This window comes from Myotis lucifugus, unplaced genomic scaffold, assembly GCF_000147115.1.
Source record: "Myotis lucifugus unplaced genomic scaffold, Myoluc2.0 scaffold_270, whole genome shotgun sequence".
NCBI lineage: Eukaryota > Metazoa > Chordata > Mammalia > Chiroptera > Vespertilionidae > Myotis > Myotis lucifugus.
The window spans coordinates 1525413-1539859 of record NW_005871318.1 but is presented as its reverse complement, the minus strand read 5'-3'; the positions used below and the strand labels follow the sequence as shown (position 1 = coordinate 1539859).

Sequence of the window (14447 nt, the reverse complement as noted above, 5' to 3'; positions counted from 1 at the left end):
TCAACCCCTGATCGGCCCTGCTCTGTGCATGATAAGGGGGAGCTCCCCAACCCCCTGATCGACCTTGCTCTGTGTGTGACAGAGTACGGAGCCCCAACTCCCCTAATGGGCCTTGCTCTGTGAGTGACAGGAGAGCAGTGCCCCAACCCCCTGATCGCCCTTGCTCTGTGAGTGACAGAGAGCAGCGCCCCCAACCCCCTGATTGGCCCTGCTCTGTGCATGACAGGGGGGTGGCGCCGCAACCTCCCCATCGACCCTGCCTTGAGTGTGACAGGGGACGGTGCCCCAACCCCCCAATCAGCCCTACCCTGAGCGTGACTGAGGGTGGCATCGCACCTCCTGATCCGCCCTGCTCTGTGCATGTCAGGGGACGGCGCCCCAACTCCCCAATCAGCCCTGCTCTGAGCCTGACCAGGGGCTGCACCTAGGGATTGGGCCTGCCCTCTGCCACCCGGGAGCAGGCCTAAGCCAGCAGGTCGTTATCTCCCGAGGGGTCCCAGACTGCGAGAGGGCACAAGCCAGGCTGGGGAACCCCCCTCCCCCCCCCCCGAGTGCACAAATTTTTGTGCACCGGGCCTCTAGTATATAATAAAAGGCTAATATGCAAATTGTGCTCACTAAGATGTGGGTTGACCACCAGGGAGCAGCACAGAACATGGTGGGCCACCAGCAGTGGTGGCTGGGCGCTGAGGGATTGAGGGAAGGAGGAGGCAGGGAGGCCGGGAGGCGGGGAACCTGATCAGCCCTGATCACTGGCCAGGCCTAGGGACCCTATCTGTGCATGAATTTTGTGCACTGGGCCTCTAGTATAAGTATAAACATTAATCATTTGAAAAGGAAACATTTGAGTATGTGCTAATGCATGTGTTGCCTTTAGTTCTGAAGCAAATTTTATTTCAGCAATATATGAGCATTGTCCTGATTTTCAATTTTGTTATTTCCAATATAAATTTAAAAAGCAATCTTTTCAAAAGTTATCCCAGCAAAGGCTAGAAAGGATGAGAATAAAAAGATGAAATGCAAATTTGTCATAATAATCTTTGTTAAGCTTAAGGCATTACTAAGCAATTAGAAGTGTAGAATACATTTCCAATTTCTTTGACAACTAGGAGAGATCTCTCTTAATGATCTCCCACCTTTACTGCACACTAGAATTACTTGGGGAGCTTTTAAAATCCTGATGCCCAGGTTGCACTCCACCAGACTTAAATCAGAATGTCTGAGGGTAGGAGTCAGGCATCAGTATTTTAAAAAGATATTCAGGTGATTCCAAATTGCAGCAATTTGGGAACCCACGCAATTGAGTAAGAGCAAGGAGAAACATATCATGGAAAGCTGAAATAAACAAGATGTTGTGGGAGGGGAAGATCATAAAGGTTTTAGTCACACCTTTATTTTCTTTTTATATGTTCTGGGTATACAAGGTACTGAAATACTCACTGAATTGAACTAGCCTCATTAAATCATGTCATTAGTAGATGACTCAGCCACCCATTTCCATAGTCATTATCATTTTCATATCTCTTAAGCATCCAAGATATTACACTAGCCAATGCACACCCTAATATCTGTGCTTCATCTTCATCATTGATGAGAGTTTGTAACAGTTACACCACTCCAGTGTGCCAGGAGCCATCCATATCAGGATTCCTTAAAACATTCCTGGTACACACACAAAAAGAAAAAAAAATATTCCTGGTACAAACTGTATCAAATGAAGTTTCTTGGGAACAGACTCTGAGATGGGAGTTGCATGCAGAAGGTTTACTGGGGGGTCCTCTTGAGAGATATACCCACACGAAGTGAGAGAGATAGGACTGGGCAGAGGGAGAGTGGTTGCAGTTGAGGCCTCAACCTATCTGAAAAGGAGCCCTGGAGACGGGTAGCCCTTCAGAGTTGTTACAAATTGAGGCAAGAGAGCCAGGTTTTTGTATTCCTACATTAGCTGGGCAATGGCTGCAGGTTCCCCCTTGGAGGAGGGGCAGATAACTTTACTCTGAGGCTTTTCTCAGAGCTATTCTCAAGGAGGGCTGCAGCTGTGAGCCAACAGTACCTGACAGTTCCATCAGCTAGAGCAGCGGTTCTCAACCTGTGGGTCGCGACCCCTTTGGGGGACAAACGACCCTTTCACAGGGGTCGCCTAAGACCATCAGAAAACACATATATAATTACATATTGTTTTTGTGATTAATCACTATGCTTTAATTATGTTCAATTTGTAACAATGAAATACATCCTGCATATCAGATATTTACATTAGGGTTCATAACAGTAGCAAAATTACAGTTATGAAATAGCAATGAAAATAATTTTATGGTTTGGAGTCACCACAACATGAGGAACTGTATTAAAGGGTCGCGGCATTAGGAAGGTTGAGATCCACTGAGCTAGAGGATGACTGTTGATCTAGAAGAGGGGAACTGGTTGAAGGACCACAGTATCTATTACAAAGTTCAAAATGACTTATCTTTGGCCAATACTTTGTGTGGGCTTGTGAGTCTTTTGACATGGCCTATTGGTTTTGTAGAGCTTCCTTGCTTTTTGGTATAAAAATTCCAGGCTCTACCTGAACTAGAACTGGAATCAGTAGTTTCTCCAAGGATTTTTTTTTTTTTTAAAGAGGTATTCAGCAACCACAAAATGAATGTTAGGGTTGTTTATTAATTCTAGGCCCTTTTTTTCTTTCTTTCTTTCTTTCTTTCTTTCTTTCTTTCTTTCTTTCTTTCTTTCTTTCTTTCTTCTTTCTTTCTTCTTTCTTTCTTTTTCTTTTTTTTTTTTTGTTAAACCTCACATGAGGATATGTTTTTCATTGATTTTCAGAAAGAGTAGAAGGGAGAGAGAGAGAAAGAGAGAGAGAGAAACATTGAAGTGAGAGAGACACATGAGCTGGTTGCCTCCTGCACCAAGCCTGACCAGGGCTGGGGGGTGGGGATGGAACACAAAACCCAGGTATCTGCCCTTGACCAGGGGCTCTGGCCAATGCTCAACCACGGAGACACTGGCCAGGGCTAATTCTAGGCCTTTTCAATGGGTAGAACTAAAAAAATATATTTTTGAAAAGAAAAAATCACAAACTCATATTAATATTGCCATTTTGAATTTAACATTATAAGATTTTTTATCTCCTTTTCTTTACATTAAAAATCTTAGTTCATAACAACATTAAGTATTTGTATTCCCCAATTCTCTTCCCATATATGTTTGAAAACAGTAATACTGCTGTTACTGCAAACAATTAGGCTACAAAATAACTTTAAAAATATATCCTTGCAGCTCTCTAGAATATATTCCAATGTGTTTTAGAGTCACTAGATTTTGTGAGCGCACTCTGCTTGATTTGTATCCTCTACAACCTTTTAATTCATTATTTGTAGCAGGACACATTCTTGTCAAATTTGCAGATAAGATAACGGGTAGCCCAAAAGATAAGAGAATGTATTAGAAAACAAAAATCAGGGTCACAAATCTCCATTCTTTATAGTGATGGCCTAAGTTTTATACAATGAAATATGATAAGTATAGCTGCAATTATGTAGTTGTTTTATATTCACTTAATAAAAATAGAAAATTATATTAAAATAAGTATAAACTTAAATTTATTAATAAGAAAGGCTACCACTTTTTGAGTACATATTAGATGCCAGGCACTCTGCTAAATGCTTCATATAATTTTTAAATTTAATCTTGACAAGAACCTCATAAGGCAATAGCAGTAGTATGACGTTTGTACTACGACAGCAGTAATAGCTAACATTTACAGAGCATTTCTTCAGTACTAGCTGCTGTTTTACACTTAATTCTTACAACTACCCTTCAAATTGGGTACTATTATTATTACCTTTATATAGATTAGGAAATCGAGGCACAGAGAAGTTCAATAACTTGCTAAGTTCAGACAGGAAATCGAGCTAGGATCCAAATCTGGCAGTCGGCTTCCAAGGCCATGCATATTCTTCCTCCTTTTACGGATGAGACTGAAGATTCGAGAGGTTGAGAAACTTCCCCGAGTTTCTAGTGAGCTAAGGCCTGGGATTCAATCCCATGGCGCTTGATTTTACAACAGATTTCTTAACTGCTCTGCTGTACTGCCTTCCTGTAAAACTACTAAGTAACTAGTAGTTAGATCAGGTGCTTAAACAATATTGGTGGTAATCTTGATAGCAACCCTAGGAGATCGCTGTTTCACAGACCTCCTCCTTCTGAAAGTTCAGGAGGTTAAGCAAGCTGCTCAAGCTTACAGATAGCGAGTTGTAAAGTTGCCGTTCACACCAGGTCTGGCTCCGAAGCCCGCACTCGTAAACATTCCGCACTGTGCAAGAAGATAACGATGATAAGATAAAAAGAAGACTTGCAGGTTCAATGTGAGGCAGTGGTCTGATGCTCCTGCCACCCAGGTAAATGCTACCTGAAGCTGCGCTGTGGAAATACAGTGTTCAGAGCAAGGGAGGCGACAGTCCCACTTGGTCCCGCGGAGATGGAGCCCACCTGGAGCGCTGTGTGCGCGTGGGCCCCACACTCTCAGAGGGTCCCTGACTCACCTGAAGCCCAGCCCGAGGGGAGCGCCCCGTGGGGAAGGCTCTGAGTAACATGTCTCAGGGAAGAACTGTTAAAACCCTTAGAGTAGTCTCCGTGCAGGCTGACTAGCTAGTATTTAAACGTGTCCTCACGTGGTGGAGGATGGGACACACTCCAGAGCAGTGGTTCTCAACCTTGGGGTCACCTGGGAATCTTTTTAAAATCCTGATTTCTGGGCCTCATCCTCCGGAAATTCTGTTTCTTTGTTATGGGGTGAGGCCACAACATTAGTAACAAAGAAACAGAATTTCCGGAGGATGAGGCCCAGAAACCAGGATTTTAAAAAAGATTCCCAGGTGATTCTAATGTGCAGCCAAGGTTGAGAACCGCTGCTCCAGAGGGAAGAATGAAGCTGCATAGATAGAGAATCAAAGAAGTGGATTTGGCTCCTCACAGGGAGGGAGGTCCACCTGGTATTTGGAGCTGTTTAGAAAGAATATGGGCTTCCTTGTCAGAGTGAAATCATTGTCATTGATCAGAACCTGGATGAGCTCTTATGGTGGGTGTTTAAAGACGTATAAGTCAGGTGTGATGGTTCTGACATTTTAGTGGAATAAGGCCCACCTGGGGGAACTTGTTAACTAGCACTGATTTCCAGGCCTCACTTTTAGAAGTACAGTGTCCCGACTAACGAGTTTTTCGAGATACGGGCCGTCTCTCGGCCGATTTTTTGCTTTGAGTTGCGAGCTAAAATTCGGGTTATGAGCCAGCTTCAGATACCCCACCGCTAGTTGGCGCAGCAAACGTCACAGTGAACGCCACAACATCAGCCCAGCATCATGTGTCTCACTCGTTCACTTTTTGATTTGACATACGAGTAATTTGAGTTACGAGCTCCGTCATGGAACAAATTAAACTCATAAGTCAAGGCCCCACTGTATTGACTCAGTAGATCCGGCCCAAGGTCCAAGACTCTGCCTTTTTAACAAGCAGCCGGGTGGATCCAAACCAGGTGGTCAGGGCCCACACTTTGAGAACTAGTGAGGTTGATAAACTCTGAAATCTCTTCCACTTATTTCGCAAATAAACATATCAGTAAATAATGTCTGCAGTCAACATATGACTGTGCAGAGAAAGTTGTAAGTTCTATAAAAGATTCAAGACAAAATTCTTTAATATGGTGACAGTTACAATTAGAAGTGAACTTATTTGGAATGTAGGATATTGGAATATGGAAGGGGGCGGCTTGATTCTCAATTTGTCAGATAAGGCTTAAAAAGTGCAATGGAAGTAACAAATGCAGTTTGAAAATCTTTAAACAGAGAACCCTGTCGACATAGACAAGGAGCAATTTCATGGGGCCCTCGAAAAAAGCTAAGCATCCTAAATGACAGCACCTGTGTCAGGCTAAACACCTACCAGGCTTTGGGGCCCAGGCTACTATAAATTTCCGCCTGTAACTAACAAAGCATGTGTGAGTGAGAGTTGGAAACTAAAAGCATAGTTGGTCTTCTGACTCTGGCCCACTTTGTGTTGGGGCTGAAGTTTTTTTGCTGGCAAGTACAATATTTTTTTATTAATATTAACTTTTATTTAAAGCATGCAACCTGAGAGCCACATTTTAAAATGTGTTTGCTCTCTATAAATATGTTTTTTAAAAGTGGGGCTTGGTGTAATTACTGTCCAACATAAAGACTTTTTCTTTTACTTAAGTTGCATAATGAAGTTTTATTTGTTTCTTAGGTGTATTAAAGTTTAAAAAAGATATTTTTCCTTTGAAATTTGTTAAAAACTGGCTAGTTGAAGAGGTGGTATTTTTGCCTGTTTTGTTGATAGTACTCATGTGCTTATTTAGTTATTAAAAACTAGCAAATAATTTCTAATTAAAATGTAAGGTGTATACAATTTCCAAATAGTAACTACATGTTGGTAAGTGAGGCTCTTGGTTCTATTTAATTTATTCTTGCTTCCTTTTAATGGTTGCAGACCTCATAGATCTTTTTCCCTTGAATCATGAGAGATGAAATTGCAACAGCAGTTTTCTTTGTCACAAGACTGGCGAAAAAGCATGATAAACTGAGTAAACAGCAAATAGAAAACTTTGCAGAAAAGCTGATGACTATCTTGTTTAAAACATACAGAGGCCACTGGCACTCTGAGTGCCCTTCTAAAGGGCAAGCCTTCAGGTAAGAGCTAGTGTGGGGTATGGGGAAGCGGGGGGGGGGGACAGGCATTGGCAATGATTTTGTTGGCAGCCTATGAGGAATGCAAGTTTTATGGACTGAATGTGGGCTTGCTTGAAAGAAAGAGATACTTAGTGATAGTGCAGTTGAATATTCTAGCACAAACCCCCTTATGTGAGGTGGATTGAGCAATTTCTAACTGGTGTTAACGATGAAAGATATGCAGTGAACGCTTGGTGAATGAATTGTGTGACTCAGTGATGCAACTCACAGTCTGAGTTGCTGTGAGAAAAGCTGAGGTTTCACTCTTATTTGTAAAACTGGAGGGTGGGGAAGGGGTAGGGGAGAGCAGGGGTGAGGTGGGAGCTTTGTGTATTGCAGCAGAAGCCTAAAACCATATTTCTTCTAAATCCTAACTAAAACAGAGTGTGGTGGTTCTCACAATATGCCAGTCTGTGCCCTTGAAGTGGCTGGTAATGGTGACATTCATGTCTGATAGTTTCTATGATTCTCCTGCTAAAGCACCTGTCGACATGCCTCTGTTTCCCTTCCCTTGCTTTTTAAGGTGTATCCGGATAAACAATAATCAGAATAAAGATCCCATTCTACAGAGGGCTTGTGCTGAAAGTAATGTGAATTTTTCTCACCTGGGACTTCCAAAGGAGATGACCTTATGGGTAGATCCCTTTGAAGTTTGCTGCAGGTGAGTAACCTCGTTGGAAGTAAGAGTCTGCGTTCCCTCTGACAGGCGGAAACCTTAGGTTAGTTAGTCAGTTCTGTACACGTTTGTGAAAGATGGTGCCCTGGGTTAACAGCGAGGGCAATGGTTGGTTAAGGTTTTAGTTGCAAACTTTATTAGACAACGCAGACTTCCAGGAGGAGTGGGAAGCACAACGATTTTGCATAATATTTGAAATTTGATTTTAATCCCTGCCAATAGTAGATTATGTCTAAGTCCTACAGGCAGTATCAAGGGGGAAGAGGAGTTATCTACCATGGGGCAATTCAGGCCATCAGTTCAATCAAAAGAAATGAGTCTTTGTCTTTTTCTGAGCAGTTAACCAAGATAGCGCTGAAGGAACACCCCCACCAATTACAACAGTGCAGTAGCTGAAGGTCATAACGTCTCTCAACTTGCTTTGCTGTCAAGTCATTTCAATTTGTTTTTCAAAATAACTCTTTTTGTAAGTTAGTGAGTTGTCTCCAGAAGAAATTAGAGATGAGCTGTGAGACGTTGAATCCCAAACAAATACTTTATTTTCTTTTCCTACTTAGGTATGGTGAGAAAAATCACCCGTTTACAGTTGCTTCTTTCAAAGGCAGATGGGAGGAATGGGAGCTCTCCCGACAAGTCCTGGATGCTGTCAGTAGAGCCTCACTAGACTGCTCCTCGGGCACTTCCTCCGATGAAGAAAGCTGTAGCAGAGAGCCCCGGATAATTCCTAAAGTCAGCAATCCGAGGAGTATTTATCAGGTAAAGTGTGCTCCAGGTCTCCTGTCTACTTCTATTCCTATTCTGATTCTAAAAAGAACATGCTGACTGTAAAAGCACAGAAACAACAATTGGAAAACCTGGAAAAAACCAAAACTACAAAGTTTAAAATCACAATATTAATATTCTGGCAAAACGTTTTTCTGTGTTTTGTTTTTTCCTTCTATATGTAGTTCCTCTACTTGGCTGAATGATCAGGATCTATGCTATCATTTGCAGTCCCATTTTTCCGTATAGTATTTGGGTAAACTTCCTTTCACCTAAATTTCTTCAGAATTAAATATTAAAATTAGTGGCCTTTCTTATTTTTTTAATTTTTATTTTATTTTTATTTTTTTTAAATTTTTTAAAAAATATATTTTATTGATTTTTTACAGAGAGGAAGGGAGAGAGATAGAGAGTTAGAAACATCGATGAGAGAGAAACACCGATCAGCTGCCTCCTGCACATCTCCCACTGGGGATGTGCCCGCAACCCAGGTACAGGCCCTTGACCGGAATCGAACCTGGGACCTCTCAGTCCGAAGGCCGACGCTCTATCCACTGAGCCAAACCGGTTTCGGCTTATTTTTATTTTTTATTTTTTTTTACCACAACCTGTAGAAAGACACGCATAGCTATATGTTAGAAATAGTTTTCATGAAACACTACCTACCCTTAGTAGGTACAATGATTCCAACACTTTGAATTAAATTAAATTGATTTCAACCATCTAAATTGATTTCATGACTCACTAATGGTGGCAACCCACAGTTTGCAAAACACCGATCTAGGGAGATCTGTGTTGACACTTTATGTGTGTATACTTGTATGTTTCCTTAAAATGATCACTTATGGCCCTAGCTGGTTTGGCTCAGTGGATAGAGCATCGACCTGCAGACTCAAGGGTCCCGGGTTCGATTCCAGTCAATGGCACATGCCCGGGTTGTGGGCTCGATCCCCAGTGGAGGGCACGCAGGAGGCAGCCGATCAATGATTCTCTTTCATCATTGATGTTTCTATCTCTCTCTCCCTCCCCCTTCCTCTCTGAAATTAATAAAAAAATAAAATAAAATGATCACTTATGTATTCACATTTTAAAGTAATTTAAATACTTAAAATTTTAATATTCATTTGCTTTCCTAGTAATTTACTCAGTTAATCTAGATATCTGCCAATAATAAATTATTTCCACATTGTTATATAAAAAAAGCTGATAACTTATACAGAAAGATGTCTGAATTTTAAATTATTTCTGGAGATTTGATTCACAGACATGGAATTACTGGGTCCATACATTTTAATAAATGTATGGACATTTTACTCATTCTCAATGTACAGCCAAAGTACCTTTTAGAAAATTATATTTATTTGTAGTCTAACCAGCTTTATGTGAAAGTGTTTACCATTTTTCCTAAAATTGAGTATTCTCAGTTAAAAATAGTTTTGATAACAATAATATTACATATATTATTAAAGTTTAAAACTTAAAAATCTCCATGTCCCCAAATATTTTAGGTATTTACTATCTTAATGAATTTCCTTTTTTTGTCCACTTATCATTTAAGTTCTGAATGTATTAGTATAGGCTCTTCAAACTTTAAGAGTATTTTAACTGCCCTGACTGGTTTGGCTCAGTGGATAGAGTGTCGGCCTGCGGACTGAAGGGTCCCAGGTTCGATTCTGGTCAAGGGCATGTACCTTGGTTGCGGTTGAGGCAGCTGATCGATGTTCCTCTCTCATTGATGTTTCTAACTCTCTATCCCTCTCCCTTCCTCGCTGTAAAAAAATAAAATATATTTTTAAAAAAAAGAGTATTTTAACTTGTCATTTTACTGGAAACTATTATTTCTCCAGCTTGTTTAGTTTTCTAAACTATATAGATAGTTTGTACATAGTTCTATGTGTATAAAAGTTTAAAATTATATAGTGAAATATTTGCCCTTAATTCTATTTTTTAAATTAATTAATTTATTGTCTAAAGTTTTACATATGTCTCCATTTTCCCCACTTGACCCCCCACCCCAGCCATTCCCACCCCAGGCAAGCCCTCACCGCCCCAGTGTCTGTGTCCATTGGTTATGCTAATATGCATGCATACAAGTCCTTTGATTGCTCTCTAACCACCCCCGCCCCTGCCATTTGTCTCTGGATCTATTCTTGTTCATCAAATTATGTTGATCATTATATCCCACATATGAGTGAGATCATGTGATATTTATCTTTCTCTGACTGGCTTATTTTGCTTAGCATAATGCTCTCCAGTTCCATCCATGCTGTTGCAAATGGTGAAAGTTCCTTCTTTTTTATAGCGCTGTAGTGTTCCATTGTGTAGATGTACCACTGCTTTTTAATCCACTCATCTGCTGATGGGCACTTAGGTTGTTTCCAAATCTTAGCTATTGGAAATTGTGCTGCTATGAACATAGGGTGTATATATCCTTTCTGATTGGTGTTTCTGGTTTCTTGGGATATAGTCCTAGAAGTGGGGTTACTGGGTCAAATGGGAATTCCATTTTTAACTTTTTGAGGAAACTCTATACTGTCTTTCACTGTGGCTGCACCAGTCTGCATTCCCACCAGCAGTGCACTAGGGTTCCTTTTTCTCCACATCCTCTCCAGCACTTGTCATTTGTTGATTTGTTGATGAGAGCCATTCTGACAGGCATGAGATGATACCTCATTGTTGTTTTGATTTGCATCTCTTGGATGATTAGTGACTTTGAGCATGTTTTCCTGTGTCTCTTGGCTTTCTGAATGTCCTCTTTCAAAAAGTGTCTATCTAGGTCCTTTGCCCATTTTTTGATTGGATTGTTCATCTTCCTTTTGTTAAATTAAATAAGTTCCCTGTAAATGTTGGAGATTAAACCCTTATCGGTGATATCATTGGCAAATATGTTCTCCCATGCAGGGGCTTTCTTGTTGTTTTGTTGATGGTTTCTTTTGCTGTGCAGAAGCTTTTTATTTTGATGTAGTCCCATTTGTTTATTTTATCCTTAGTCTCTCTTTACCTGGTTTTGGAATTAGGGTAATGCTGGCTTCATAGAAAGAGCTTGGAAGTGTGCCTTCCTCTTGAATTTTTTGAAATAGTCTGAGGAGGATAGGTTTTAGTTCTTCTTTGAATGCTTGAAAGAACTCCCCTGTAAAGCCATCCCAGACCAGGGTTTTTGTTTGCTGGAAGATTTTTGATCACTGCTTTAATTTCTTCAGTAGCTTTCGGCCTATTCAGGTTTTTTGATTCTTCCTGATTGAGATCTAATTCTATTTTTATGCTTAGAAAGGCCATCTTCCATTTAGGGATCAGCTGTATTCTTCTAGAACAATATCATTTCAGAGTATAGTCTATAAAACATCTGTATTGGTCACTTGAGATGTTTAAAATGGATATTTCCTGACCTCCACTCAGAGATCATGATTAGACAGTTTTGGGTCCCACCAGTGGGGTGGGGTGGGGTGAGGTAGGGGAGAACATACAAATATATAGACATTTGCATAAGTGTGTTTTTAAAAATTTTATTTAAATTAAAAAATTATTTTTATTTAAAGGTATGAAATTGACTTGCTTTATACCCTTGAAAATGTTAGCCAATTTTTTCCAAATATGATTGTCCACTTCTCTTCATTTGAACTTCCTATGCTTTTGAAACATTTAACTCCTGAGTTATAGGTTTTATTTAATCCTTAGGACTAACTTCTTAGTTTAAAAAAGATCTTTATGCACCTTTTTATCATTTTTTTCTTCTTTTTTCCAGGTTGAAAACCTGAAACAGCCCTTTCAAACTTGGTTCCAAATCCCCCCAAAAAAGAAAGTATTGGATGGCGGTCTGGGCCACCTGAGAAATGCTTATCACGCGCTGCATAGGAACCGCAGGGGCCATAAGCCTGCGGCTGTGTGCCTGGTGGACAGGTACCACTGGGTCAACACCAACCGCTAAGGCAGTGGCTGTGCGCTCAGTGCCATAGCGCTCAGAAGGGCCACTTTATTTTCTCTAAAACAAAACTAGTCTGAGGTTGAGAGGCTCATGAAGCAGAAAAAGTAACATTAGGGACCAGGGTGCATGATGGGAATCCTCTCACACAAATCATGACAGTGTTCTTAGCTGTACTTTTAATTCCTATTTAATTTTATATGAAGTTTTAGATAACACTAATGAATGTACCCTGAAGGTAATAGAATGAAGATATTAACCTGTGATAAGATTTAATGAATTATGAAAAGTAACAGTTTAAATAAACGTGTTGTTTTTAATATATTCCTCGTTCAGTTTGTTGCAAGAAAATTTTAAGTTTCTTTCTTTATTAGCCATTTAAAAAAAAGCAGGTCTTCATTTAGGGAAGAGTGAGCCTCATAATATAGTTTTCTGGTTCTACTTTATTACCTACCATCACTTTTATTTCATAAGGCCAGTGAGAGCTTGTTTGAAAATTGCTCTTTAAGATACATAATTCCCTTTATAAAAAAATTGGTTTTATTTCTAAACCTCATAATAGACTTAATAATAATGACTTATTTTATAAGAGTGATACATGCACATCATAAGAATTCAAGCTAAGTGGAAAAACAGCACCAAGAAAATAAAATTCGATCACGTCCAGCCAGAAATTACCGTTATTCACATTAAATGGTGACCATCATTCCAGTCATCCTCTTCTATATACAGATGTAAGAATCTGTACACACACAATTAACAAGAAAAGCATGCTACAGGAGCCACTTGTAAATATTTGGATTTAACTTTATTTGATCTTAGCAAAACAAAGAAACCTAAAGTGAAACAGAATTGTTGAATATTCATCAGCTTTTCTATCACAAAGTATCTTATTTCCTGAAAGACTTCTTTATGATTTTTTTTAAAGGAAAACACTAAGAGGCTGGAATAATCTTCAAAACTTAAAAAATTTATGCAGTATTGGTTATTTGTTGCTATGTAAGCTGCAGAAATTAGCACTCTTATTTTTTCTTTGTCCCTTATTTCCCATGTCATTTTTTAAAAAACGGAGGTGTAATCGACAGATAGCATTATATTATTTTCAAGTATACATTATATTATTTTCAGGTATACAACATGATTCGGATATTTGTGTACCCTGTGAAATCATCACCACAATAAGTCTAGTTAACATGCACCATCATACATAGTTACAAAATTTTTCTTGTGATGTCAACTTTTAAGATTTACTCTCTTGGCAACTTTCAAATATGTGGCCTTTTTAATGTTACAGTTTAACATTTATGTTTTGTCCTAAAACAATTATTCCTATAGTTTTTTTCTTAGTTCTAATGTTAAAACTGATTCAATGTTCATCAATAAACTTTTCTATACTGTGAAATCTATTTTGATTCATCTTTGGTGAACTGGATTTAGCAGCTTTTCTTTTTTAAAAATTTTTTGAGATAATTGTAAATTTACATACAGTTAAGAAATAGATACTGTGTACTCTTTACCCAGTTTCCACCAATCGTAACATTTTGTGAAACTATCATATCACAACCAGATACAGAACATTTGCATCACCCACCAGCATCCCTCTTGTTGCCTTTAATAGTCACACCCACTTCCCTCCCACTATCACCCCTTCCTTAACCCCCTTGACAACTACTAATGTGTTCCCCATTTCTATAATTTTGTCACCTCAAGAATGTTATAAATGGAATCATATGTAGGTAACCTTTTGGGGTTGGCTTTTTTCACTAAGCAAAGTTCTATGGAGATTTACCCAGGTGGTTGCATGTATCAGTAGTTTGTTCCCTATTATATATCACTAGTGGCCCTGCGCATGAATCCATGCACAAGTAGCTCTCCACTGCACTGTAGCTCACTGCCCCGCCCTCCTGCTGATCTGTCGTTACTGTCACGGCGTAATGACCATTTGCATATTACCTCTTTATTATATAGGATGGTATGGATATACCAAGATTTGTTGGTATATCCATTTGCCTGTGGCATTTCCATTTTCCTGTCAAAGGATGACAACTGAGTTTTCTAGTTTGGGGGATTATGAATAAAACTGCTATAAACATTCATGCACATCGACTGGGAACATAAGTTTTTGTTTCTCTGGGATAAGTGCCTTAGAGTGCAAATACTGGGTCACATGGTTGTTGTATGTTTGGATTTGTAAGAAGTTATCACACTGTTTTATAGGGTGACTGTACCATTACTCCCACCAGCAATGTATGAAGGATGTAGTTTCTCCATATCGGTGCCTGCCTTTGGTTTTGATCTCTTCACAGTTACCAGAATGACTTAAATTTAAAAAAAAAATAGTGTCAAATCA

At 39.5% G+C, this 14447-nt stretch overlaps 1 protein-coding gene across 1 annotated transcript; it reads left to right on the top strand.

Moving 5' to 3' along the window:
• The first annotated feature begins 6528 nt into the window (after window positions 1-6528).
• On the top strand, window positions 6529-12103 carry BTG4 (BTG anti-proliferation factor 4). The gene is made up of 4 exons (XM_006099319.1): window positions 6529-6701; window positions 7264-7401; window positions 7974-8172; window positions 11921-12103. Exons 1-4 carry the CDS (start codon window positions 6529-6531, stop codon window positions 12101-12103), a joined length of 693 nt encoding a protein of 230 aa, XP_006099381.1.
• The last annotated feature ends 2344 nt before the right edge of the window (window positions 12104-14447 follow it).

Excerpts from the sequence above, each read along its gene's own strand:
- BTG4 (XM_006099319.1), top strand. The coding sequence starts at position 6,529 with ATGAGAGATGAAATTGCAACAGCAGTTTTCTTTGTCACAAGACTGGCG. Across the intron at positions 6,702-7,263 it reads TCTAAAGGGCAAGCCTTCAG|GTGTATCCGGATAAACAATA; the intron begins GTAAGAGCTAGT and ends TTGCTTTTTAAG. Across the intron at positions 8,173-11,920 it reads ATCCGAGGAGTATTTATCAG|GTTGAAAACCTGAAACAGCC; the intron begins GTAAAGTGTGCT and ends TCTTTTTTCCAG.